Source organism: Bactrocera neohumeralis, chromosome 5 (assembly GCF_024586455.1).
Source record: "Bactrocera neohumeralis isolate Rockhampton chromosome 5, APGP_CSIRO_Bneo_wtdbg2-racon-allhic-juicebox.fasta_v2, whole genome shotgun sequence".
Classification (NCBI taxonomy): Eukaryota; Metazoa; Arthropoda; class Insecta; order Diptera; family Tephritidae; genus Bactrocera; species Bactrocera neohumeralis.
The window spans coordinates 27,855,444-27,879,659 of NC_065922.1; the positions used below are offsets into that span (position 1 = coordinate 27,855,444).

At 32.1% G+C, this 24,216-nt stretch overlaps 2 protein-coding genes across 4 annotated transcripts in view; both read right to left on the minus strand.

Annotated features, from left to right (window-relative positions):
* Positions 1-3: 3 nt before the first annotated feature.
* LOC126759745 (myosin-10) lies at positions 4-2,476 on the minus strand. The gene is made up of 2 exons (XM_050474840.1): positions 2,133-2,476; positions 4-2,073 (listed from the first exon to the last, which is right to left on the minus strand). Exons 1-2 carry the CDS (start codon positions 2,198-2,200, stop codon positions 105-107), a joined length of 2,037 nt encoding a protein of 678 aa, XP_050330797.1. The 5' UTR covers positions 2,201-2,476; the 3' UTR covers positions 4-104.
* A 426-nt stretch (positions 2,477-2,902) lies between these two features.
* LOC126759746 (solute carrier family 41 member 2) overlaps positions 2,903-24,216 on the minus strand; it is a 73,803-nt gene continuing 52,489 nt past the window's right edge. For 2 of the 3 annotated variants that reach the window (XM_050474843.1, XM_050474842.1), the window contains exons 2-8: positions 18,388-18,734; positions 10,980-11,304; positions 10,687-10,833; positions 10,434-10,581; positions 8,819-9,024; positions 8,263-8,411; positions 2,903-5,295 (exon numbers count right to left, since the gene is read on the minus strand). In XM_050474843.1, the coding sequence (XP_050330800.1) occupies positions 5,092-5,295; positions 8,263-8,411; positions 8,819-9,024; positions 10,434-10,581; positions 10,687-10,833; positions 10,980-11,304; positions 18,388-18,734 (1,526 nt within the window). In that variant the 3' untranslated portion in view covers positions 2,903-5,091. Of the gene's footprint in view, positions 5,296-8,262; positions 8,412-8,818; positions 9,025-10,433; positions 10,582-10,686; positions 10,834-10,979; positions 11,305-18,387; positions 18,735-22,135; positions 23,074-24,216 lie in introns of those variants that run through there. The other variant, XM_050474841.1, reaches the window with a different exon arrangement.

Consider the following 24,216-nt stretch of genomic DNA (forward strand, 5'->3'; position numbering starts at 1 on the left):
TACTTGCATTTGTAATAAATTATTGTGTATTTAATATTGAGAGATAAAACAAAGATCATAAATTAAATTCCATTTCATTACTATATAATATAAAATGTATTTAATTAAGTTTTTACCTCCTCTTCCTCGATTCGTTTCAGCATTGTTTCGCGTTGCTCTATTTCTTCAACGAATTGCAATAATATCTGATTTGCTTGCTCAAGTTTCGTCTCATATTCATTAAGATATGCTTCGCGTTCATCGGCAACCGTTTTGTATTCCAATTCAGCGCGATTCATTAAATCTTCATTTTGTTTTTCTAATTTTTCTAATGCCATGTGTTTCTCATGCTTTGTATTCTTTAATGACTTGCAATCAGTTTGTAACTGTTGTATACGTTCCTCTAGTTTATGCAACTGTGCATCCAGAACGGTACATTGTGTTTGCATTTGTTTTGCAATTTCTTTACTGCCACGCTCTACGTGTTTTATTGCCATCTCAAGCTCAGCACATTTTGGTTTTAAATTTGTATTTATATTGTGATTCAGTTGAAGTGCTTGCTTATCAAGTACCTGCTTTTGCTGTATCATCTGTTGTAGTTGGTTTTGGACACTCGCGTATGTTGCTTCCAACATTTTTATGCGTTCTTTAACATCCTCAAGCTGCGGATTGAGAGGCAACTGCAATACACTCTCATCACATTGTAGTTTGGTGCAACTTATATTGCGTATATGATCGTTATATTTGACGATTTGATCGGTCAATTGTTTTTTGTGGCGTGATACTAAAACTTGTTGATGGTGTTGACTACCTTCCAGATCACGTAAAGTACGTTCCATTCGTTGTAACATGTACTTACGTTGTTCTAACTCCTCTATAAGGGCATCACGTCGGTCCACGCTAACCGTTTGTGTAGAAAGCATTTTTTGTATTTGTTCTACTTTTTTTTCTAGATGTGTGTGTTCGAATTTATATTCGTTTTTCTCCTCTTGTAATTCTGTTAATTTATTAGTTATTATTTCTAAACTTTCTTGTGCTGTCTGTATTTGTTCTTGTATTTCTTTAAGTTCAGTTTCTAAGCGATTACAACGTTCTTCCTCTTCTTCGCTTATTTTAGGTCGTTTTTTCTCTTCGTCACTAAGATCAGTTTTTAGTTCTTCTAACTGTGCATCTAGCGCTGTAATACCTTGTAGACCACAGCGCTTGTAAATTAGCACATCACACGTCTGCTGTTTCAGATTATGTAGATCATCATCTAATTGTTTATCCCAGAGCTTAAAACCTTCTTCGGAATTTTGTAAAACTAATGCTGTAAAATCTGCATCCGGCGATTCTTGCATAAGCGAACTTTGTGTTAGAGTTTCAGGATCCTCAAAATCAAATTCTATATCATTTATTTCATCCTCATCATGGGGTGGCACAAAATCCATGAAGAAGTCAAATAGTTGAATTACAAATCCAAATGAGTGTGTTGTATTTGGCGTCTTTAACCATGACTTATTTACTTGATGTGGATATTGTAGTTTTTGCATTATATTAATAATATCATCGATGTAATTATTGCCTACAGTGAATCGTGTACCCCAGATATAGTAAAGAAAATGATTGATTATTCCTATAAATTGTTTAGTTGACATTTGACGTAGACAACCACTACGCGCGAAGAATTCACACGGTAGTCCGTGTACGGCACCAGGCTTGGCTGTTTTTCTCAAATGTTCCGTAATCTGTTGGGCTCTTTCTTGTACCCATTTCTTGTCGTTATGAGCATTTCGCTGTTTTTCGGCTGTGAAGAGTACACGCGTTGCTGTTTTACTAATTGAAGTTGGAGTTTTTTGTGGTGTGGTGCGACTGCCGCGCAGCGCAGATCCAGGAATACCCAATGTTTGACGTTCCACTGAAGAAGGTCGCGCAATGCGACTCGTTTTGGTGGTGTACTTATTTGCAGTACCAGGCGCTTCCGTAAACCCATTGTTTTGCGCTTGCTTTTGGGGTGTGATTCTACTGCCACGATTTGCTGAGCTAGGCAGTCCCAAGGTTTGGCGATCTATTGAGTGTGGTCGTGCTATGCGACTTTGACGCATTTGAGTGCTCCTTAAATGTATTCGAGATTTTTAGAAAATAAAAAAATTATTTTAAGAATTTTAACTAACCGAGAGTTTCGTTTTGTTGCAGTACCAGGTTCATCTTGAAATTCTGAAGTACGTCGTGGATGCTGCATTGTGATGTTTTCAATTATACTTTCTTATTGCGAATGAATATTAGCAAATGTTTTACTTAATATTTTTTGAGTAAATGAAATCCCTTGACAAATGGCGCATTAAAATATACGATTTGTTGCTTTAATATCTAATAATGTAAGTAAACTTGGTTGCTTAAATGGCAAATGTTGAATAGTTAAATGATATCAACAGTAAATTGATGATGTTTGTTGCAATATGTCTTTATATAAATTTAATTAAATTTATCAAAAAACCTAATCGAATTGGACAAACGTTACTAGTATTTCGCGCACTTCACAATTGATATTGAACGAGTCTCGAATGAAATATCAAACTTGCCTGCGGTACAATACGAACGAAAAGCTATTTATTTGAATAACTACAGAGTGGTCCAGGTACATATTAAACAAAGCTTGGTTAATAATTATTATTTATTATACAAATTATTTCAAAATTTTATAATTAAAATATTTTAAAAATTAAAGGATTAAATTACATTATTGTCTTCTCGACAGAATTACAAATAATGCATTGAAAAAAAATTTAATTAACATTTGAATTAAAATTTGTATTTATTTCATAATTCCGAAAATTTTATATATATTATTATTATATATTTTTTAAATTTACCAATAATGGATTGAAACAAAATTAATACCGTAAAATAGTTCCTACAACCCCAAAATAATAACGAGCACCCATTCATTTTTAAACATTTTATTTCGCAATTTTACTTATACTTTTTTATTTGGTTGTTTACTTACAAATTATTTTTCTCGGTAATTCTTAAGTAACTAAAAATTATTACATAATATAACATAATTAAATAGTAGCATACACAATTTACAATTCTATTTTAAAAATAATTATTTAATATCGATCACATTTCCCATAAAAACCCGCACGCGGCTGCATGTACACGTGACATGTAAATTTAACTCGAATGCCATTATAATTAAATAATCACTAAAAATATAAATTAAATTACTAAATAAAAATATGTTGAATTAAGTATGGGAACTTTTACTTTAAAATTCAAAAGTAAAAATTTAACAAAACTTTTTACAGATATTTAAATAAATTTTAAGCTTTTTAACTACATAACGGTAATAGTTTTGGAACATATTTAAATACTTGTTTACTTTTTATTTTTATCTACATTATAAGTTATTATCTAAAAAACTCCGTCGCACAATTAAAATCATAATCGTATGCATAAATTCTTAATACTTAAATGAGCATTCGAATTTGCATACATACCAACAAAATATTGTGTACAGATTTACAAAAATGAAATCTGTTTTTTTTTGGCAATATTGTTTTTTGAATATTTTTAATTAACTTAATATTAATATTTATATTTATTATTAATAAAATAATAACAAACATATGTAGCAATGAGAAAGTGGCATAATAAACATTTGATTTAACCGGTGGTTTAGGGCAAGGTGTGTAAGAATAGTTACAAATACTTGCAATGTGGACAGAAACGCAAAGGCAATATGAAAAAACTAAAAAATTATTAAAAAATATTTATACAAAAATACTAAAAAATAACAATAAAATATAATATAAAAAAAAATAAAATAAAAAAAAAATAAAATGGAATGTAAAAATAAATAAATTATAAAAATATTAAATATAAACATACTGAACTTAAAGCTTTTTAATCATGCCATCTGTTTTAGTTTCACGTACTTTACTTATTATGTAATAATTGAGTTGTTTTATGTATGTTTTTTTTCGTTTTGCATTTTAACAAGGTGTAATGAACTAAGTACTAATATTTTATATACTTTTTGACTTTATTGCATTATTTTAATTAAACAAACTCAAGCTAGTTTACGAATCAATATTAAAAAATCTCACTTGTCGTTAATAATTACACATATGTTGCATTAATATTATGCTTATTTTGTGAACAATTGGTTATTAATTTATTTTACTTTATTTCTGACACTTTTTCTGTACTAATTCTTTATTTACGCATATAATTATTAACAATATTATTGTATTGATCTGCAACGCTACCGAGTAAACGAGTTTTTAATTGCATTTGTGGCATATACTTCACCGCCATACATATACACATACATACATTCTGGTGTTAGCATATACAAATATACATATATGTTTTTAATACTATCTGTATGCAAGTCTTTTCACAATTGAATACAATACATACATACATATGTAGGTGTATGATTTGGCTTGCGTTTTAGGCGTGACATTTTGAATACCAGCAAATTTCATAACTCTCATTTTTTTTTTTAATCTTTGCCATTAATATAAATTCGCGCATAATTCGTTTAACCTACTCGTATATACACACATACTTGCCTTGTTATTGTTTTGTTTTTCCTTTTGCTTATAAATCGTTTTCTTTACTACATAATTTTACAGTTACTATAAATAGTCGCACTTGCAATTCGTTTCATTTGTACCCCTTCGTTTTTATTTCTTTTACCCCAACATTCCACTTTTCGTTTTAAAATTAATAGTATTAAATAACTTTTTACATAAATACATATACTTATATTAAAATCATCGATTTTTAACGCTTTCATGTTATTTTATTTTTTTTATATATTATTTTATAAGGTTATTATTTATGGCTTGGCTTAAAAAAATAAATTAATGCTCTTTAGGTACGTACTGAAGGTTGGTTGGTAAATGTATGCGTTTTGTTGTTGCTTTACCACGCTTCGGCTTGGGAAAATCGGGAACTTCTTCTTCTTTTAATAAATTTTCGTTTATCACTTTAAAGCCTTTCATTTAATTGTTGTATTTATTTGTTTTATCCTAAACGTTGAAGCCTCACACCCCTCTCTCCTTTATTATCATATATGTACATATATGTAATTTATTTGGGGCGCTCGTTTTTTCGCTCTCAGTTCGAGGCATTGAGTTCGTTCAGTTCAGTGCCGTATTCTTGATTAATCGAAAGCAGGAAGAGGAAAGCCAGCGCTAATAAACTTGAACCCAGCAAATCGCCCAGCGCAGTTAGATAAGGAATCGATGAGTTGTCGGGATCGATTTTCCATTTCCACATTGCATGCACAATAACGTGAGCAATATACAACAGTAACATAACCTAAAATCATAACAAAATATTAATAAAGTTAAACATTGCGAGGGAATTTGGTATAAGGATTTTAAAGTAATTACATAATATGATTAAAAATATTTTTGCTCATGTTAATTTGTTTGATTAAAAGAAAAATTAGAAATTTATGTAGGGATATAAAATTTCACGTTTCTTCCTTGCAGCTATTACTTTAATATTTTTTTGTTTTTTTTGAAAATATTTTTTTTTTTCGTCGCAGAATCTACTTTTTTGTGCTTTGCTTTCTAGCTTTAGAACTGACACAAATATTTTGGTTAGGCTAAGTTAGGTGATCGAGTTAAACCTCGTACCAAAGGTAGCGTCGAATCTCACATGGACAGCTTTGCATCGGGGTCCTTTTTAATACCCAAAATCTTCTAAAAATTAATCATCATATATCGACGAAGCATTTTGCCTCTACCACAAATTTTTTTAAAGAAGGTGTGCCTACCGAGTCATGTCAATCATAGTCTGGGTAATAGAGGAGAAAGTGTATAGATGGTTCCACTTCGCTTTCCTTCATAAACCTTTGGTAAAAAAACGTTTGCCGAAATGTTTACCTGCACCGCGTGTACAGGGCTGGTCCTAAAGAAACATCTGGGTAAACCTGCTTGAAAGTAATAGGAACATGAGTCGATTTAAAAAAAAAGGATTGAATCAATCGTTTCAATTCTTTAACAACTTTCAAAATAGGCTCTTTCTCGATGCGCCGCGATTTGATTGACCCTTCGTTTGAGTCTCTTGAGGACTTCTGTGGCTAAAACATTCACTTAAAAATTCATATTATACCATTTGATCAAATTTAAACCGGACTGACAGAAAAAAAATACATTTTCAAATTTTAATACGAATTTTATTATCGCCTTGAAAAAACATTTCACAGTCCTCGTAAAGACAAAGGCTGATGATCTAATTTTCTATACACTTGTTTTAATCCTCGCCTAAGATGACCTTCAGTGCCTTCAGCGTTTTTTTTTATTGATTCGGTTTGCTCACGAAATTTAAATGAACCAGTCCGGGTCAAATTTGATCGAATATTTGTAAGTACTACAGGTGGTATACGTAACTTTTAAGCGAACTCTAATATTATTTATAATGCTAAATATTTACGAAAAAGTCTAAGGATACATTATTATTACGTTTATTATCTATAATTGTATTAATTTGTTTGATTAAAAGAAAAATTAGAAATTTATGTAGGGATATAAAATTTCACGTTTCTTCTTTGCAGCTATTACTTTAATATTTTTTTGTTTGTTTTTTTTTTTGAAAATATTTTTTTTTTTCGTCGCAGAATCTACTTTTTTGTGCTTTGCTTTCTAGCTTTAGAACTGACACAAATATTTTGGTTAGGCTAAGTTAGGTGATCGAGTTAAACCTCGTACCAAAGGTAGCGTCGAATCTCACATGGACAGCTTTGCATCGGGGTCCTTTTTAATACCCAAAATCTTCTAAAAATTAATCATTATATATCGACGAAGCATTTTGATCCCACCACAATTTTTTTAAAGAAGTTAATATCAATATGTTCGCCGAAGGTGTGCCTACCGAGTCATGTCAATCATAGTCTGGGTAATAGAGGAGAAAGTGTATAGATGGTTCCACTTCGCTTTCCTTCATAAACCTTTGGTAAAAAAACGTTTGCCGAAATGTTTACCTGCACCGCGTGTACAGGGCTGGTCCGGAAAGTAATAGGACTGAGTCGATTTAAAAAAAAAATATTGAATCAATCGTTTCAATTCTTTAACAACTTTCAAAATAGGCTCTTTCTGCGTCGATGCGCCGCGATTTGATTGACCCTTCGTTTGAGTCTCTTGAGGACTTCCACGTAAAATTTGGAGTTGACGGTTTGTTCAGGAGGAATACATTCGTGGTGGACGATGCCTTTGATGTCAAAAAAGACAATAAGCATCACATTGGATTTGCTGATCCTTCCCTGTTTTGGGCGAGGAGACGCCGGCGTGTGCCAATCCGAAATTTGCCTCTTCTTTATCACCACTTCTTGCTAAAGAAACATCTGGGTAAGCCTGCTTGATCATATCCTATTGGAGAGAACATCTATAATTGCGGCGAGTTATATTTTGCTAAGACCAAGTTATTCAGGGGACCCTTGTTGACTCTGAAGCAAAAGGATCTCGCAGATGCACAAGTTTTGGTTGTTGACAAGAGTTTGCCGACGTCACGATCCATAGATCCAGCGGTAGAGATCAAGAGGACAACGAAGACTAAGAAAGTTGCAGTTTTCCGGGAATTTGATGCTATTGTAAATGAAGTCTAAAACCCCTTGACTAGCTCTGAGTGCACAGTCAGCGACCGCAATTTGGTAGAAGCCTGGGATGATGGTCAAGGTATTCCATCACCTAAGTATGTGGGGCTGACACTTTGCAGAGATAACTGCCGTGTTAATAGCGAGACTGCATGTGTATATCCTATTAAAAACTGGACCCCAGAAAACTCGCTCACTTTGGCTTTTTAACAAAGATTTTAAGTTGGATAGAGGCTCTGAGTGGGGTTGGGTCGCAATATGAATAAGCACGTGATGGAAGTAAACAGAACTGACCTCGAAATCGGACAGGATAGCGGGTGAGTCATTTCTCTTGAAGTATTTTTGTGAATTTATAAATTTCAACTATAACGTAATAAGTAAGTATTAGCGAATGAGAGACCTTAAAACCACTTTCTTTCATTATATTTGTGTCAAACGGTGTAACTTTGGGAGATACCGTTGTATGTTAGAATTTTTTACATAAACATCTTTGATTAATCCTTAGCCAGAATGAAGGTACATAGACAATAAGTTAACAATATAATTATATCAGTTTTAAATTTACAAAGCATCAAAACCCTGACCAAACAATTAAAGCCTGCAAAATTCCTAGTTTTTGCTGAGCAAACCAAACTTGATAATGCTTAAAAATTTATGTAAAAGATATAAACGATTATTTTTATACTAACCTGAATTAAACTCGCCGTCAGATAAGATAAAACGAAAGCAATAGTAACCGTGGACGTAGACATGTGTATGTAATCGGCAACAAACACGAACACAATATTACCGGGAATTGACATGCCAAGGAGTATGCGCGCCGTTTTAGCATATGGAACTGAAATGTGGGGCAACATGTTAGATATATGCATATACAAATATATTATAAATTTAAAGTACTATTTCTAAGGAATAAATGAAAATTATGATTTATAAAAAATAACATATGTTCGTTTTAAAAATACTAAAATTTATATAACATTTGCCAGAAAAATTTCTTGGTAATGAATAAAAGTCAGCTATAAAAACTGAAGGCAGTAGATAATTTCACTTTGCTTTGAGAAATATAAAAATATAATTGCAGACATTAAACATAGTATGATCGATATTTATCAAAACAAAAAAAAGTCACATTAATACATAAATACAACTCTTGTATTGAGGTTGTTAAATAACTCATTTGATAATTGTGAGTAACAACCCGAGAATTTTAACTGAATACAAAGAACAACATTTTCAACTTACCTCCTTTGAATAGCGCTTTCCATGGCCATTCGAAAATCTTCGTATGTGGTGGTATAATGCCAATAATAGAGCTCTGGTGAAGCATTGTTGAGATTTTACTCGCTTGCACCGACACCAAATTACCACCAATGCCGTTAATAATTGGTTGAAACAAGACGAATCCGCTGAATATTTCAACAGAGGCATCGAGCACAAGACCGCCGAAGCTGGAAAGGAAAATGCAAAATAAAATTATATAAAATATAAAAACCAAAATATTTACTTCAATTAAAGCAAAAAAATAATATAAAAACCAAAATATGTTTTTTACTAAAAGCAAAATAATAATAATAAATTATGAGAATTAAGAAGTTACGTATACGTCATGTAGGTTGACTTTTTTTGTAATCACTGATTTTCAAGAGTGCTTTCATTCTATTCTTAAATCTAATCTTCAGATCTATTACGCTTACGCAAATTTGCGCTTCACAAGTGGACACTTGTTGGCAAATTTCAGAGCAATGAGTTTATTTATAGCTATTTTTTGCTTTCATTTTAAAATTGCTACTACAAATGAGTTGCAGATTTTGTCAGTTTTTTACGAAATTCAAGCATACGTAAATATAATTGTAAGTGCCTGACGTCAATTCCAGTTACACATGCTGTTTGGCATGATTTTTTTTAATGTTTTTTTTCCCTCTTTCGATTTTTTTTCCGTGGCTCTGAGCAAAGTTCTACTTTAAATTTATGACCTGAAAGCTAAAAAGCTAAGTTGTTTTTAATTTTATATTTATTTCTTTTTATATTTCATTTGTTGTTTTTGGTGTTGTTTTGAATATTAGGCCCTTAGGCATGCGTTTAAGTTTGGAATAAATGTATTTAGAAAAGTTTGTTAACAGTTTTTGTTATAAATTAAAATTGATTTCTTAGTTTGTTACGTTTTGGTAGTGATTTCGAAATTATTTATGTTAGTTTTACTACTTTTTATTTTTTATAATTAAATTATTTTTATTTTTAATTTTTAAAGTAAAGTACACTGTGGCTAAAGTTTCACTTAAAAATTCATATTATACCATTTGATCAAATTTAAACCGGACTGACAGAAAAAAATACATTTTCACGTATTTTAATACGAATGTTTATTATCGCCTTGAAAAAACATTTCACAGCCCATAAAACATGCCAACGCATGATCTAATTTTCTATACACTTGTTTTAATCCTCGCCTAAGATGACCTTCAGTGCCTTCAGCGTTTTTTTTTATTGATTCGGTTTGCTCACGAAATTTAAATGAACCAGTCCGGGTCAAATTTGATCGAATATTTGTAAGTACTACAGGTGGTATACGTAACTTTTAAGCGAACTCTAATATTATTTATAATGCTAAATATTTACGAAAAAGTCTAAGGATACATTATTATTACGTTTATTATCTATAATTGTATTCGCTTTTCCTTAGAGGCAATATAAAACCTGGTTCTGTTGGTTTTTTATATTTATTTATTAATTAAAGTTTCTATATACATAATTGGAGTTTTCATAAGGAAACTACTCCGTGCAGAATTGGGTTTTAACTATATTATGCTTGTATATACAAAACACAAAAAGTATACACATATTTATATTTATTACTCACCCACTTATACACAACGCAGAGAGTACCGGCACCCAGCCACTCTTCAATACCGGACGAGTATATTTATTTTTGAGCACAATAGCAACCCACATGGGTAAAAGCACTAAATAACAAGCGACTATAACAAATGTGATCCATAAATGAGTTTCTATAGTAAATAACATAAATAAAAACAGTTTTTTTTTAGTAAGGCAATATTATGAAAAATGTTTTTTTAGTAGTAAATTTTTTTGAGTAGTAAATTTTTACTCACTTATGTGATCGAATAGCAATGAAGCGATGAAGGAGAGCAAGCTTATTGAAACGACATCACCGATAGATGCCGCTAACGGTGTTGCTAAGTTATCAGGATTTAAATTGAATTTTTCAGACAATAATATCACAGCCACTAACACAAAATCTGTAAAAAAAATATTAATAATCATTAAAAACTTTTGTTGATACGAAAATGAAACAAAAGTGCTTAGAGAATATACATATGTACATATATGCATATGTAAGTAATATTCAAAAAAATAATTTAGAACATTTTCTGCAGGAACTCACCTAAAACAAAGCACGATGAGGTCGCCGTGAACATAGAGGACGCTATCAGCAGCATAACATGTTCAAAAAAGAATGTACCATCCATCGCCAAACCAACAACAATGGCAAACATAGCAACCAAAAAGGACGCAACCGTCGCCTGCACTTGAACCAATGCTATATTGCCGACAATCATACGAATGACTTCTTTACGTGACGTCATATTACCCAAATTGACCTGTGTGGAGAGACGTGATGCGAGGCACATATCGAGATTGCCCTTGAGGCCAAGCAGTGACGGAACGAGTATGAATAGTTCGGTGATCTCTTTGAAAACACGCCATTTCTACGCAGCATATGTGAGTGGCATAAGAAATTGTGAAAAAATACAAAAATTAATTTATTAGTAATCTATGTTTGCATATGTAAACATTCGTATATCTGCATAAATTTGTGATAGCAAGAAAGGAAGAAGGCAATTAAAACGTTGTAAGCAAAATAGTTGAAATGGAAACCACGTAAATGTGATACACTTGCTTATTAATCACACGTTAATATGCAGTGCGATCGAAACTAACAGTTTAATTTATAGGTTTTTATGTTGGCAATAATTAATTCTCTTTATTTTATTGCATCGGTATTTAAAAGATATAAATATATTTATATAAATCAATAAGCGACAATAAAGTTTTTCTTATCAACAAAAACAAAATAAAACCAGTAAGGAAGGGCGAAGTTCGGGTGCAACTGAATAGTTTATACTCTTGCAACTTGCAAGAATTACAGCTAGTGAAATATCTTAAGGTGCAAAGCGTCAACCAGAGGATCGGAATCCACTGAGCGACATATTCGAAATTAGGTTTGTTCAAAAAACGAAAATCATTATATCTTCTTAATTGGCGTAGACACCGCTTACGCGATTATAGCCGAGGTAACAACAGCGCGCCAGTCGTTTCTTCTTTTTGCTACGTGGCGCCAATTGGATATTCCAAGCGAAGCCAGGTCCTTCTCCACTTGGTCCTTCCAACGGAGTGGAGGTCTTCCTCTTCCTCTGCTTCCCCGGCGGGTACTGCGTCGAATACCAATTATATACATATATGTAAAATATGTGAGTTGGGGTAGTACCGACCCGATTTCATTAATTTTTGCGAATTCTGCATACTATTAACATGCGTTTCCTGCGATTCATTAAGGTACCGCACATACCATTACCAGTTATATGAAGTAAAGTCACACGGACCTTATATCTTTGTTATATGGGGGCTAGGTCCATTAACCGCCCAACTTTATCCATTTTAGGCACAAAGATACACTGTTATGAGTAAATAACTCTCATTTCTATTGAGATAATTCACATGGTGGCCAATATACATATGCGGTATAAAGTCACCCGGAAGTTTAAGAACCTTTATGTTAGTTATATGGAAGCTCACACTGTCAGTAGGAATTCTTATAATATTTGCGCTAGCTGAGGTTGTTGTAGCTTAAGTGGTTTAAGAGATATGTACATTTAATTTATCAGAGGGTGGGGCACGTCCACTTTTTAAAAAGGTTTCTGCCCACAGATGGCCCTTGCTACTGCGATCCCCTGCTGCAAATTAGATTTTTATATCTTAATTTAGCATTTGTTTACAGCACTTTATAGGTTTTCGGTTAATGGGGCTTTGTGGGCGTGGTGGTGGTCTGATTACTCCCATCTACGAACTCGTCCTTTTTCTTGCCAGTGAATCGCATACCAAGTTCCATCAAGATATTTAAATTTTTACTCAAGGTCCAGCTTAAACTGGGTGACTAGTTCGTATATATGTATATAGACGGACGGACATGGCTAAATCGATTTATGTAATCACATTGATATATACTTTATAAGGTCTCCGACGTTTCTTTCTGTGGGTAAAAGCTACGTGGAAAATTTAATACACCCTGTTCAGGGTATCAAAAAAGTTATCTAAGCAAATAAATATAATTGATCATTTTATGTCATACTGTCTTTGTTTGGATTTATAATGCGTCAAAAGCTTTAATGTAGGAGATAAAATATGAGTATACAAAGAAAAAGAAGAAACGTGCTTTCAGCAGTATCAATTCCTTCGTTTGTATTAAGATAAAGTTCAAGTTTCTGCATGGCCACTTAATTCAAAATTTTGACATTATCAGCCACTTATACTTACTACTTAAGGATTTAAAAAACTAAAAAATATCAACATTTACGCGATAAGTTATATTCTAAAATTTAGTAAGTATTTAATTGTCTTTCGCAAATATCATGGAAATAAGGTGATGCTAAAAAGCTTTCACTTATATTATATACGTATATACATTAGAGCGGAAACACAGTTTTTAATGCTTGGTACTTTGAAAAATTAATTCTAAGACACCTCCACGAAAATCTCTCCAAGTATGAGCTGTCAATTGCAACAGGAAGATCATTCGCCTTATAGTTTTTTATGTATGTTATCAGGTAGAAGAATTCAAAACTCGCTTTCAACTACTTGCAAAATTCTCTCATTACATAGATTTTAGATATTACACGAAACCCTAATTTTGGACATTACATAAATTTTTTTTCCTGTCAGAAATGAAAAGGATATCATTTTCGCGATATCCAAGTATGTTAGCTCTAATAAAGGATCATCAGCTAAGTTATTATTAATTTAGCACTTTACTGATAGAAATTTTAGATTATGAGACAGCTAAGGAGGACCTTAGGTCTTTTACAACAAATGAACAAAACTTCTATAGTTCCTCCATACGCGTAATCGACATAATGTTCTAAAAGCTGGTATAAAATTTTGCAGTTTTTAATATACATATGTAGTTTAAGATATCATAGATCATCTTTATAAAAAAAGAAACAATGAGAATATAGACAAAAGAAATAGGAAAGTAATAGCAGTAGAATCGCGGTGAGCCGGCGCAATGAGTGACCAAGCTAGGATTGTCGGTCAAGAAGGTTTTGCCATGTATGTGGTGGGTTTCGTAGAGAATCTGTCCTGTATGGTTGCTCCTTAGCTAGTGAGTTTTGCAGTCAAACCTACTTAATATGGCCATTTCAATGCTAAAAACTCCTAAAATTGAGATTATTATGAGCTTAACTTTTTTATGAAAATTCTCTTCATGTATTCAATGGTCAGCTTTTATCTTAATGTACCACATGATGATTCTATAGTTCTTAAGTGTGCCTATTTAAGTATAACTTTAATCTACACTATATGAAATTTTAAATTACTTAGTGAAATGTATGGTAATTTCTCAGCTCTCACACTACGAATTTTTAAAATATATTTTACCTAACCGAATCCACTCATTCTTTATATTTGGGTCATACTAGGCGTATTAGTATTTTAGTTTATTGGCTCGAACATTCCTTAATACTTTTGCGACATGTTGGTACTGAGTATAATAGTTTTGTTCACCTAGCGGTTTCACGTATCCCCTAAAACTAATTGAGATTGGTATAGAGCTATATATATAAATGATGAGGATGACGAGACGAGATGAAATCCGGGTGACAGTCTCTCTGTTCGTCCGAGCGAGCTGTAACTTGAGTAAAAATTGAGATATCTTGATGAAACTTGGTATGCAGGTTATTTAGTACAAAAAAAAATACGTGTTTGTAGATGGGCGTAATCGGACCACTGACATGCCCATAAAACGCTATTAACCGAAAACCTATTGCTTTCGTAACTGAGGACCAAATTAAGGTATGAAACTCTAATTTGTAGTTGTACATAGTTGACTTTTGACCGAAAATATCGGTCAATATGTGAGATATACAATTGAAATTCAGAGAGAATCCGTGCCTGATAGTAGTATGTTTGTGTACTATAAATGGGTTGAATCGGGTCAATACTTCTCTTAGCCCCTATATACCTAACATAAAGATTTTCGAGCTTTCTGGTGACTTTACATCGCATATATTGACCAATATGTGAGTTATCTTAATAAAATTGAGAGGTCGTATTTTTTATATAACGGTGAATATTTGTGCTTAGAATGAATAAAATAGCATGAAAACTCGCCCAAGACCCCATATAACTAACAGGCCTTATGTAAGAGAGTATGAAATGGGTATACCCGAACTTAGCTCTTCCTTACTCCCTTACTTTATTTTTAGAAAAACCTATGTTTTTGTTTATAATTTCCACACATTTTGATCACTGTCTAATATTAGATGTCTTTAAATGTAAAATTTTGTTTTATGTACTCAATTAATTAAGTTTCAACCATTCAAAGTGACTCAAGTCTAAATTCGCACCTTCTATTGCAGTGAGTGCAAACTGATTTCAATTTCACGCCTACTGCATACAAATGATAAGCCCAAATACAAATTTTGGAGCAATTGGTGACAATAAGTATTTTCTAAGAATGTATGGGATTACAATTTCTCTGAAGTGTTTAACACAAACAACAATATTTATCAGTTTTATACACCTAAATTCGTGGGAACTCTCTTTGTGCAAATGTTTGATAAATCCTTAACGGAATATTCCACTCGCAAATAAAGTGTGAGTACAAAGCTGTGTATAGATAATTATTTATTTAAGATTTTAACACGCCGTAATGAAAATGTCAATAAGCAAATTTATATTAACACACATAATTTGATGTGGCGCAATCTCTAACAAAAGCACAATCAGTTCTGACAATAAGGAGGAAAAGCGTAGGAAATAGTCAAATAAAACTGAATCAGTGTGACGAGACTTAAAAAAAAGTATTTAGATATATGTACTAGTATATATACTTGTGCACTTGCATGTCTGTACATATTTGACGCCTATTGCAGTCATTAAATTAGTCTCAAACATGCAAAGGTGTTGTTTTTAGAGATAATATGCCGTCCCGTTGTCTAGATATATAAATAAATATAGTTTAGGGTACATGTTTGTATCTAGACATGTGATTACGCCTGTGGCAAGAGAGATTTAATTTCACAGCTGCTTTAATATTAATATATGATTATTTTCAGTATTAATTTTAATTACTGCAACAGAATTTAATGCATGTTCATTTAAAATTTTCGCAAATTATTCACATTTTTTGGGGATTTTTATTTTGATGCAACCTAGGTTTTGAAGTTTCTGTGTAGCTTTTGCTGATGGGGACTTACACGAGTTAAATAATAGGATAATATGTCAAATATGTCATAATAAAGTAATAATGCTAAGTATTTGCAAATTGGATCAATATATATTGGGTAGTCGAAAAAGTCTTTTCGTATTTTGCTATCTATTACATTGTGTCATACCAAATAGTGTTGGAAATGTGAGATTTTAAGCTTCATTTAACCAAAAATTAAATTCGGGGAAGTTGAGAAAAAGTTACAGCTGTTCAAAAATGAGTGAAATTAATGAAGAAATTCGCTATATTTTGAAATTTATGTACAAAAAAGGGAAGAATGCCACGCAAGCCACCAATGAAATTTGTGAAGTTTTCGGAGACGATGCTGTATCAGTTCGTGTAGCACAACAATGGTTCGCTCGCTTCCGTTCTGGAAATTTCGATGTGAAAGATGCACCTCGCTCTGGTCCCTATCAATGAAATAATGGAAAAGATTGACCAGGACCGTCACATAAGCAGCCATGACATCGCTAAGGAACTTAACATTCATCATCAAACGGTTTTGAACCATTTAAAAAAGGCTGGCTACAAAAAGAGGCTCGATGTTTGAATTGTCTGTGAGAAATTTAATGAACCGAATTAACATCTGCGCTTCTTTGCTGAAACGAAATCGAATCATTTCTGAAGCAAATGGTAACAGGAGACGAAAAGTGGATCAAATACGACAATAATGTGCGGAAAAAGATCATGGTCCAAGCGTGGTGAAGCTCAACAAATGATCGCAAAGCCAGGATTGACGCCTCGAAAGGTTATGCTGAGTGTTTGGTGGGGTTGGAAAGGAATCATCCACTATGAGCTGCTCCAGCCTGGTCGAACGATTGATTCTACATTTTACTGTCAACAACTGATGAGATGGAAGCAAGCAATCGAAAAAAACGTCCAGAACTGATCAACATAAAGGGCTTAGTCTTCCATCTGGACGCTGGATCAGACACATCTTTGATGACTCGGCAAAAACTGGGAGAGCTTGGCTGGAAAGTTTTGATGCATTCACCATATTGCCCTGACCTTGCACCATCGGACTACCATTTGTTTCGGTCAATGAAGAACTCCTTTAATGGAGTAAAGTTGGCTCCAAGAGCAGCCTGTGAAAATTCCTTGTCGCAGTTTTTCGCCGAGATACCAGAAAAGTTTTACTGATGGCGGAAAAATGGCAAAAAGTGGTCGACCAAAATAGTACATATTTGGTTCATCAAAGTTCATTATAAATATAAAAAAAGAAATTGAAGTTCGATTATGAATACGAAAAGACTTTTTCGACAACCCAATAGATTTATAATAGATTTCCATATTTACCATATTCAGTACTTATAATTTATTTAAAGGTGTTTTACGTGAATAATTTTGGATTTTCCTACTGCCGTTAAAGGAATATTAAATGGACGGCAGACTAATAATAAAGTAACGCAAAAATGTATAAACTTGAAAACGTGAAGGTATTTCTATACTTCAAACTTTTTTTTATAGGCATAGTAAATAAAAATTGCTGTTATTGGTTATTATCTGGTACCAAGTTGCTTGGATATGAATGACATGATGAAAGTAAGGGAAAGTACTGCCACCATTGGGCTATTGTGCCCTAAAAGGATAAGCGAATACAGATAAAATTTATATAAGTACATATATACACCATATTATCTGGTGTATATTTATTACTTCAAGAAAACTAGCAAAATCTACGCTAAAATTAATATGAATAATAATGACTAATAAATTATTAAATAAGCTAAATTATCGTAGATATGACTCTAATTAAATGAACTATAAAAAATAAATAAGCCCTGACGCTTAAAAGAAATATAATGTTATAATTTTTCACAAAAATTTCCTCTTGCCTATTAATTGTATACATGAAGTTTACAAATACTTCATTTGTGGGAGAAAATTATCGCACATTTAAATATTGACATTTTTATTATACCTGTAATGTAGGGATAATTACATTATCTGTACAAGTGATTACAGAATTGTTATCGCATCTGTAATCATAATCAAAATGCACAAAATGACTGCGCATTTGAATTGAAATTTCGTAACACACGTGTGTTGTAAGATTTTAGCAATTAAAATATGCCAAAACAAAAAAAAAAGAAAAACACAATTGAAATATACTTATCGTATCTATCACAGACATCTCTATGAAAAAGTAGTATATAATTAAAAAAATTGGATTTAGTTGACAATCGTGTGACAATACCAATTTTCCCATCATACACAAGCAATTAAAAATGACTTTTAGCATTTTACTTGCAATACCACATAGTTACACTAACTACAAATATCCTATGCGAAATTTCTTTTGACTCACCTCTACACGGCCGAGCACAATACCCGCACCGATTGTGCCCACACCGGCCAAAAAGAACGGTATCGACACTTGCAATAATATTGATGACCATTTCTCCTGCTTAATACCTGGTCGATTTAAGGCCAACTTCTCATCACTACTGCCAGGCACACCGGCAATACTGCTCGCATCTAAAGCGCCAATGCTGCTGCTGCCACCTCCACCACCACCGCCTCCGCCTCCGCTACCACGACCACCACCACCCGTGCCAGGATCTGGTTCTGAGGATGCTATGGACGTCGTGATGATTGAGCTTAGTGAACCAGTCGTCGATTGTGGGAGACCGGACAACTTGTCATTGTCGGTGTCTGTAAACGAGTAGTCGAAATAAGAAGAAATGTGGTGGGAGAGACAAAAAAAAGAACGAAAGACAATAAGTCAAAATTGCGAATATACATTTTTATCACGATAAGTGAACGTGTGCATAGGTAAAAGTAGTAATAAAAATAAATCTAAAAATATTAAATATATAATTTCACATTACTAAAGTGCATACTCATAAATATTGAAATCAATTTGAGGAGAAAAATTACAAAAATCGTGCATAGATAAATAAGTCTCTACGAAAAGCGCAATTAAATTGTATTTTACTTAAAAATAACCCAAAGGCCTATGATTTCTCACACAGATGTTTATATGTACTATATACAAAATGTGTATATAAGTATTTGTGTGAGTGGTAGGCAAATAATTCGGTATTTTTTGTGTGTGCAAGTTTTGAGTTCAAATACTTTATGTTCAAACAATTTCACTTCTTCACGTTTATCGATAAAATAAATGCATGGATTTTGCCGATACTCTGAGTCACGCGAAACTTTAATTAGTTGTGCAAAATAATCGACTCACATGACAATAGTCACAATATAAAATATAAACAGTGGCATGAACTGAAATTCTAATTACATAAGTATGTAGATTACGGTACGAGAAGGCGACTTAGTTGCTAAAATAATTAATGGTTTTATAAATATACATATGATGTTTTATTATACCTTACCCTTATATGTAGATATACACAATTTATTTTAAATCACTCTTTAAATAAGAAAAACAAGAAAAAACGTTATCTTCGGCTACACCAAAATAGTTGCACTTCCTTTACTATAGTTTGAAAGTGCATACAGAGATATTAATCTTGATTTTGATCGATCAGTTAGAATGGCAGCTATAGTCTAGATTTAAACAATTTACTCTCGGCTATTGTAGCTCCGACTTGGACAATGAGCTGTGCCAAATTTCGTGAAGATATCTTTTCAAAGACAGAAATTTCCATACAAAACTCGATTTTGAGCGATCAGTTTGTATGGCAATAACACTGGGCTAAAAACACGTGTGCGAAGTTGACATCTCAAAACATTAAAAATTCGCGAATAAATTTTAATATAATTAATTAATTAAATTATCTAATTATAATCTTGCATTTACATGTAAACATGTATATAATATTGTAATTAAACTTTTTGCATTGACTTTATAAGATTTCGTGAACCACAAACATGACGCACATTAATTTAATTTCCTACCAATTACAGAAAAATGGATATCGACGAAAACTTATACTCGTACTTAGTCTAACCATAAATTCCGTTAGAAAGTTTACAATGCATACAACAAGGTTAGAGAAAAGTTCAGTTATTTTGTTATTTATTATTTAATAATTAGTTTATTGTTCGCTTTCGCTTATTAACAGTGGAGTTAAGAGCTAAAGAAAATCATATTGCGATGATTGCTTTACATAAGTGTGGTAAAAGCACAAGTGAAATTTATGAGCTTCTAAATAAACTTAATATTTCGAGAATGTTTATCCTACTATTGATCATTTTTCCACCAAAGTGGTAGTTCTCACGTAACAAAGTTCGAACCAAATCAGTCATAAAAACTTTTCGCGAACGCATTCGCATACATCCCCTTAGAAAATAGAAATCTATGTATTGTATGTCAAGAGTAATGGATATATTGACCAGATCAATCTCAATACTTATTCGAGATGATTTCCATATCAAAGTCTATTATCGGTCCACTGGTCATCTTCTGACAATGTTATTGAAGCAAATTCGGTTCAACAGATACAGCGGCTTCTTCAGTGTGGTGCGGTCAACGGCCATGCAAGTATCTCTTTTATAGATGAAAAAATGTTCACCATTGAAAAAGTTTTTAATAAACAAAACGACAAAGTCCTCATCAAGGGTTGAACGACGTCAACATCCAGCTGATATAATGGTGTGGTTGGGCGTCTCTTTCAAAGTCCTAAGACAAAGGAGTTAAAACTAGGGTAAAAGTGTACTGCTGGGGTATTCTACAAGGCGTGCTAAAGCAATTAAACAGTACTCTCTTCGATGAAGAGAATTGGATCTTCCAACAAGATTCTACTCTCCTGCTTTTATAGTAGCCGATGATTGACCGTCTGGAAGTCCAGATTTGAAACCATTGAACTACAGTTTATGATCAAAGTTGGAAAACATGAATTGTCGTATACCGCACAAAATATTGGAGAGTATCAAAATATCTTTGTTTCGAGCAGTGTTGTCAATATCAATAGAACCTACTACTGATCAATCGCCAAATCGGTGGAGGGCTTGTGTAAAAACCAAAGTTGACAAATTTCAAATAAAATTTCGTACATCACGCACTTAGTATGTGCATTAATAAATAAAATTTATTGTAAAATATAACTGTAATGAAACTATAACTAACTATTTTTATAACAGCCTGAATGTCTAACAGAACTTATGGCAGCACCAAGTATACATATTCAATAATCTACTAAAAATATACTAAATAATTGAACCCCTAAACAAAATAAAATAATATTTCAATAAAGTATTCTTAAACGCTATAAAATATGATTTTGAAGCAAACAAGATGGGTAAAAACCGTTTCAGAACTTCTCAAAATCGAATTAAGCGCTATATACCATATACACAACCTTCAAATCAAAACACTGCATGCGAAGTATTGTAAAAAAGTTTAAAAATTTATTTAAATAAATAAGTTAGAGGTAATTCTCATTATTTGAGAAACTTTGAAAAATAGTGTGTGAGATGTCATAAAAATAATTAAATAATATGAGAGCGAAAAAAATTTGATACTTTGCAAATATAGTTGTTTCTTTGTGATGAAAGGCCTACTTAAAACATATGTACATAGATATAAAACAAAAAAATAAAAATAGTATACTATATCCATCTGTATGTATGTATATTCACTTAGTTCCGAGTATTTTCGTTAAATTTTGAGTTTTTTATCTCATTATTTTATTATTAAAATATAAGTGTGATATATAAATGTACGGGTGCTTTTTATTCAGTTTTGGAATTATTTCGGGATGTGATTAGCAAGTGACTTTTTCGGTATATAATAATAAAAAAAGTATGGCTCACTTTACTACATAGTCTTTTTGGGCACATTAACCATTAAGATAGTAAACTTTTGATACAAAGGAAAGTGAAGTAGAGAGTAAGAGTAAGAGTAAAGTTCACTAATAATAATAATAAGAAGAAGGTGGCAAAGAGGAAATAAAAATAATAGTTAAAATAGTATAGAGGAGGGCACAACATTTTTTAAGCGCATTACATACAAATGTAGATATATAGAAAAAGCAAAAAAATATATATATTAGTGGATAGCAAGACTTTTTTCATGTTTTCACATCATTTTGTTTTTGTGTTTTGTTATTGTTCATGTTAACATTTGTGTTTACACAACTCACCATTTCCATAAATTGTATATAATCTATATTTATCATCCTGTTGTTGAACTTTTTGTAATTGTTGCTCTTTTTGTTGTGCTATTGGTGGTGGCAAGGGTTGTGGCAATGGCGCTGTCAGTGACAATGGCAATGTATATCGATAGTGTCCATGTGGTACGCCATTGTTACTGGTGTAGTATGGTGTGTTGTCATTCTTATTGGTTTTGTTGCTGTTATTGTTGCTATTATTTCTTAAAACTAATTCATTAGTGTTATTGGTGTGTTTAGTGTTGACTGTATTTGGATTTGGTGTGGCGGAAATGAATTCCATGCTATCGCAGATATTTGTTGTTGCCGTTTGTGGTGTTGGCGGCGCTTGAAAAGCATCATTGCTGATACCGGCATCGGCTAATTTCATATAATCATCATCATTGCTGCTGGTCATTAAAGACAAATGCGGCTGAGCTTGCTTCTTGCTCGGCGACGGCATTTTCTGTTCGTTGTTTTTTTTATTTTTATTTATAATTATATATTATATTTCTTTTAAAAAGTTTATAATTGGAATTATTTTATTTACTTATCATTAAGTGCTACTAAAATCTGTGTGAATTTTCGGGGCAAGAATCGAAAGCTATGCACATTTTTGTGAGCTTAAAAAAGTTTGATTCTTGAAAATTAAATTTAATTAATATAATTAAATTAATTGCAATAATTTGTAAACTATTTAGAATGTTTTCCAACTGTAAGTCAGTTGAATGGAAGGGACTTTAAAATGTTTGCACTTATTTATTTATATATAACAAATTATTTTAACTACACTGCGGAGGCAAATATTTTTTTATAGAAATCAATTTTAATTTTGCTAAAAAATTATGCCGCTATGAAGTTTTGTATACGAATTATTTAAGCGTACAAATGAAACTTAAAGCGCCAATTATTGTAAACTATTTTGTTTTATAATAAAAAAACTTACAAAAAATATCGTACGCTTTTTATGTGAATTAAATTTGTTACATACTTTTTGGCGCTTTGATTTCAATATTTATTGTTTACTTTTAAAAATTAATACTAAATTACAAATGAAAACAATAATATCACACACAGTTTGTTTTTTTTTTTTAATTAACAAAATTTGTTAAAAATAATTTCAAATATGAAATCTAAATTATTTTGGAAATTTTATAAATTTTTATTAATTTATATGTTGTAGGTTTCGTGAGTACAGCAATTAGCTCTGCCAACGTTTGGTTTACATTTTCGTGACGATTTTGTGGGCGTGTCTCTTGCTGTAGGTCGTACGTCGATGAATCGGGCAGAGACACGTGTGGTTTGGAAGTAATTGCAGAAGATTGAATAGATCGTAGCGACGCCGTGCTTGTTGTAACGAATTGTAATGACTGCCTTCGTACGGTTTTACGAAGTCTATATTTCACTGTTGCTGTTGTTGGTGGTGTAAGTTTTTGAATTGTTTGTTAGTGTGTACGAAATAAGTAGTGGAAATAGCGAAAACTTGTTGAGTGAAAGAAGTGTTTCGAGAAAATAGCTTATAAGTTGTATGAATCAACGTTTGTGTTTTTATTTGTTATTTTCGTTAGGATTTTCTGTTTTACTGGCTTCTTTTCTGTTCGCGAAACAGAAGTGCGCCTTCGGCTTTAGTCACCGGACCGTTGATATGGCTAAAAGAAATAGATCAGAAGCAGAAAAAAAGAAACGTTGGTTTCAGGGGCGAAATTTCTGGTTGTTATATATTTTTTTTTACATCACCAAACTCATTATGGGAGTTTACGGAAATGTTTAAATAGGTAAAAAAAAAGTTTTGCATATTTTAGCGCTTCACAGGATTAAATTTATATGTAAAAAAGTTGCGATTAAAAATTGTTTTTCTTTTCGCGTTGTAAGAATGGCGTATTGAGTTGAAATAAAAAGAACTTAAAGTGTCGTACAGTATATGTATATACATATAAAAAAAATAATTAAAAAGTTAAATGCTGCATGTAATAAATGGGTTTCCTTATTGCATAATACTTAATTATTATTATTAATATGATTAAAATAATGCGGACTGTTGTTAGGAAATATGAAAAAACTAGATATTGAGTGAA

Coding starts and splice junctions, on each gene's coding strand:
- LOC126759745 (XM_050474840.1), bottom strand. CDS start 2,200: ATGCAGCATCCACGACGTACTTCAGAATTTCAAGATGAACCTGGTACT. Junction 2,074..2,132: donor GCAACAAAACGAAACTCTCG/GTTAGTTAAAAT, acceptor AATACATTTAAG/GAGCACTCAAATGCGTCAAA.